We start from the raw sequence: 4,999 nt of genomic DNA, 5'->3' as shown, positions 1-4,999 counted from the left end.
TAGCTCTTTATAAATTTGAGTAATTAAACCTTTGTCAGAGGTCTCTATGAAGATTTTTTCCCAGTTTGTTGTTTCCCTTCTGATTTTAGTTACATTGGTTTTGTTTGTGCAAAAGCTTTTTAATTTGATGTAGTCAAAATTATTTATTTTACATTTTGTGATTCTTTCTATGTCTTGCTTGGTTTTAAAGTCTTTCCCCTCCCAAAGGTCTGACATGTATACTATTCTGTGTTTACCCAATTTACTTATGGTTTCCTTCTTTATGTTTAAGTCACTCACCCATTTTGAATTTATCTTGGTGTAGGGTGTGAGGTGTCACTTTTTGCTTTTTATAAAATGGCTAATATAGAAATCCTTTTTGCATGATATCAAAAGCATAATTGATATATTGCTTGCCTTCTCAATGAGTGTGGAAGTAGATGGTAGGAAGGGGGAGAAATTGGAACTCAAAACTTAAAAAGAAAAGAATATTTAAAATAAATAAGAAATGTTTTTTAAAATAATGCATTTAATTGAATTCATGAAAAAAAGTGTCTCCTAAGCATCAGTTTTCTCAAGGCACCTTTTACTTCATTGTTCCTTAGACTGTAAATGATGGGATTCAACATGGGAATCATCATACTATAGAAAAGAGACACTATTTTGTTCTGCTCTGTTGAATAGGTGGATTTAGGCATTGCATACATGAAAGTAATGGTCCCATAGTACAGAGTGACTGCTGTGAGGTGAGAGGTACAAGTTGAGAAAGCTTTGGATTTTCCCTTAGAAGAGCTTATCTTAAGGACAGAGAAAACGATATACACATAGGAGATTATTATAATGAACGCTGTTATCATAAGTACTAATCCAGCAGAGACAGCAGGAAGAACTTCAGCAAGATCATCTTGGTAGTAGGAAAGCTTCAAAAGTGGTGAATAATCACAAAAAAAGTGACTAATCTTATTGGGTCCACAGAAGGATCGATTCAATAAGCAACCAGTAAAAGTCCAAGCATTTATAAAACCACTCAGGTAGGATGTGGTAAGTAACAGAGTACAGACCCTAGTAGACATGTTGGTGGAGTAGAGTAAGGGGCTACAAATGGCCACATACCTATCATAAGCCATGACAGCCAGCAAGCAGCATTCAGTACTTCCAAAAGTAGATGTAAAACAAAATTGGGTCAAACAGCCTCCAAAAGAGATTAAGGTTATTTCCCTCACATAGCTCGTAAGCATGAGAGGTGTGACAAATGAGGAAAATCCAAGGTCCAGAAATGCCAAGTGACTGAGGAAAAGGTACATTGGAGTTTGAAGCTGGGAGCTCTTTCTGATCAATATGATTATGCTAAGGTTTCCAACTACTGTGACAATATAGACACCTAGAAATATCACAAAGAGGATGATACGAAGACTTGGATCATCTGTCAACCCTAAAATAATGAATTCAGTCACAGCAGTGCAGTTATTGCCAAACATCTGTCCTGGAAAGTGTGCCTATTAGACAGAAGAAAATGAAATTAAAATCGATCATAGAACTAAGATTTGGTTTTGTCGATTGAAGTATATAGGACACATTCACTGAGCACCTCCTACAAGCCCATTCTATTAACTTAATTACATATTATATTCCTATACTCCATGGCAGGGTGCTTAAAAAAACAAAGTAGAGATGAATGTAGTTTTCTCCATGGACCAACAATCCTGTATCATTTGCTAATTTTTCCATTTTGACAGAGTGGAAAAGTAAGGAGAGGACAGTTTATTCCCTTAAATATATGCAAACTCTATACAAATGTGTACTTGCTATTTTGCTAAGTAAATGCTTTGCTTAATTGATTCCAACAAAATAGAGCCTGTTTTGTGTTCTAGATGTCTCAGAAGATCAACTTTCACAATTAAAAATGTTATCCATCTCATACTCCTTAATTATGTAGAAAGTTCTGGATTCCAAAATGACCCTTCTGCTCTGAAATCACAAATGAGGAGAAATGAGGAATCTGGATTCTATATCTCTTTCTCTTCCTTTATTCCTAAACTTGACCTTATTGCAAAGAGCTTTGGAAATGATTATTTCTAAGCATAGTAAGGCTTTATTTCACTTTCTCAACCTGTAGTAACCATATTCCATTTACATGTTTCTCCCTTCAGTTGGAGAATAGTTCAGTGAACTGTCGTACAGGAACGTAGTGGCAATTTATTATGCCATAAGAAGTAATGAACATGTATTCCTTGAAGTAGTAACATGGAAACAGTTTATTAGCTGATAAAGCAGAAGAATATATATGATGATCACAAGAATCATGAGAGGGTAAACAACTTTGAAAGTCATCAGAACTGAGACCAAAGTGGTGACAAATTGTGTCTTGAAAGGACTTGAAAAAATATTTACCTCTTCCTTCTTAGAAGGCTTAGAGAAGGTAGAGAATAAGACATGCAATCTCATACATGGTTTATCTATTGATTGGTATTTCTTGATTATACATATCTCTTGTAAGGGAGAGCTGCCACTAGGCGTGGGGAAAAGTAGCTAAGTGAGGAGTTATAGACAGGAGTGGAGGGAAGGAATAACAAAAAATGTTTGAAAATTTACAAAAGAAAAAGAAAAACTCAACTTTGCATGTGTGTATATATATATATACATATATATCATATTCCTTTTAAAGAACAAACTGTGTTTAAAAGTTTGTATTTGTTAATGCTTAAGTTAAAAGAAATGTCCTTAACTATTGGGTTTCTTTTTCCTGGAATATTCTAATTACTCTCCTCCCTAATCTCATTGTTGTTCTCTTCTAAATCTCATAAAATAAGATATAAAATATTAAGATTCAGCAAATAGTAATTCATGACTATAACATTCACTTATGGGTCTATGATCCAACACATTCTTTGTGACCACAAGGAAAAAGAAGCCCTTGATGAAAAAAAATGTGAAAGGCAGGATGAATTTTACAACTCCTCCTTTACTCTTCTTCCCTCTGACCTGAGGACCTTGCATCATACTTTTCTGACCAAAGAGAGGCTGTCCCCATGAACTCCTTTTCTTTTCTCTTCTACAATTGCAAATTCCTCAAAATCAACCTCTATTGTTTCTACTCCATTTTCTGAAAACATATCTATCCTTTTGGCTAGTTCCAAACCCTTCTTCTTTTATTGATCCCATCTCTCCTTTTCTAACCCTATGTTTTCCCCATTGAAAAATTCCTATCTAACCTTTCCTTCTCAGCTTCCTTTTCCAGGTCTTGGCTGCAGTGCAGTCTCTTTATCATGTATGTGCCCCAGGCTCTGTCCTAGGCCTTCTCCTTTCTTTCTATAGCTTCTCAATCAGTCTATTAGCTTCTTCTGTCATTAACAACTCCTTCCAGATGAATTTAAAGTCTATATATCATGTCTCAACTCCAGTCCACACATCACCAATTCTTGGGCATTTGTCCTTGTATTCAAAAATCATTTCAACCTGGAGTCCAACAGAGAAGTTATATCATGCCCAGTCTTCTACCTAAAGCCATGTATCTACATAGTTCATTTTTTTTCAGCATCACACCACCTTTCTAATTTCCTTGGTTTTTAATCCTAGAATTAATCTCAGCTGTTCTTTCCATATTCCCTTTCTCAACCAGTCAACTGGCAAGTCTTCACATTTGATTTCCACAATATATATCTCATCTTCTTTTTTGTCTACTCATACAGTCATCACCCTAACTCCAGTTTCCATCTCCTTTCGTTTGGACTATTACAAAAGTCTCTTAATTAGATGTTTACTCTCATCATCCTCAAAAATATTCTTCAAAACCTTACAAAAATATTCTTCCTAAACTCAATGGGGGATCATGTCATTTGTTTACACAAACCTTGAATAGATGCCTTGAGAACAAAAACAATTCTTCAGCTTGATATTTCGAGTTTTGCACAGTCTGAATCTGGCCTCCCTTTCCGATTTATTTCACTTCATGCTTAAGCATATACTGTATATTTCAACCAAATTGGCCTACTGACTCTTCCTTAGACTCAGAATTCTACCTGAATCTCTGTTACAGACCCTCCTGTATGTTCAAAATGAAGTACCTTATCTCTGCTTCTTGGAAACTCAAACTTTCTTTGTGTTTCATCTTGTCAATCACTACTTATACAGAATCTAGTTTCTGAAACTCTGTCCCTCCTCAACATATCTTGTATTTGCTTATATGTGTAAATATTTTATCTCTTTCTCACCAATGGAATGTAAGCATCCTAAGGTTAAAGACTGTTTTGCATTTTATTTTTTGCATCTCCAGTGCCTACATTAGGGCCCTGTGCATAATGAGTACTTAAAAACTAATTGAATTCAAGGCAACAAAAGACTTTTGAAAACTTTGTCTCATTTACATTGGTAGCACATTTATTATAATCACACAACAGGACTGTTAATTACTCAGTACAAAAATGTAAATTTCATAAATTGCTTTCCTCTAAACTTTTACAAGAAAATAGTAATTTTTATTTTACAAATGACATAACTGAGGAACACAGAGATTCTGTCACTTGCCCATGATCATTGTCACAGAAAGTAAAATTCAGACATGGAATTCAAATCCAGCTCTCCTGACTTCCATTTCAATTCTCTTTCCACTACACCAAATAGCACATAAATATGTGAAATTCCTCCTCCAAGGCCACAGTTACAGAACTGGGGCAAAACACAGGAAACAAATAACCTATGTATACAAAGACATTTTTATGTAAGTATCCTTCCTTACCTAACCATATTCCATCAAGTACTTACTGTTTGTAGTGGTGTTTCCAGATGTATAATATGACCTGTGGTCCACCAAAATTTTCTTACATAGAGGTGAAATAATATTCTGTGCATATACTTCACTTCCAAATCTTTGACTTTTTATTACACTACAGGGGACCAGAAACATGAAGGCCAAAATCAGGAATGAATCTCACTCACTGAAACAAAGGGAGAGAGTAAGAGACAGTTAGAGAGAAATGTATTAATGCACACCTTAAATCAATATAAATTCCAGCACTGTATA

The 4,999-nt window shown here is 34.9% G+C and overlaps 1 protein-coding gene across 1 annotated transcript; it reads right to left on the bottom strand.

Annotated features, from left to right (window-relative positions):
- Positions 1-518: 518 nt before the first annotated feature.
- On the bottom strand, positions 519-1,448 carry LOC130455182 (olfactory receptor 508-like). The gene has a single exon (XM_056803705.1). It carries the CDS (start codon positions 1,281-1,283, stop codon positions 519-521), a length of 765 nt encoding a protein of 254 aa, XP_056659683.1. The 5' UTR covers positions 1,284-1,448.
- Between the last annotated feature and the right edge of the window lie 3,551 nt (positions 1,449-4,999).

This window comes from Monodelphis domestica, chromosome 6, assembly GCF_027887165.1.
Source record: "Monodelphis domestica isolate mMonDom1 chromosome 6, mMonDom1.pri, whole genome shotgun sequence".
Classification (NCBI taxonomy): domain Eukaryota; kingdom Metazoa; phylum Chordata; class Mammalia; order Didelphimorphia; family Didelphidae; genus Monodelphis; species Monodelphis domestica.
Note: the sequence above shows the minus strand (reverse complement) of the source record. Positions and strands in the feature narration are given on the sequence as shown.

Coding starts and splice junctions, on each gene's coding strand:
- LOC130455182 (XM_056803705.1), bottom strand. CDS start 1,283: ATGTACCTTTTCCTCAGTCACTTGGCATTTCTGGACCTTGGATTTTCC.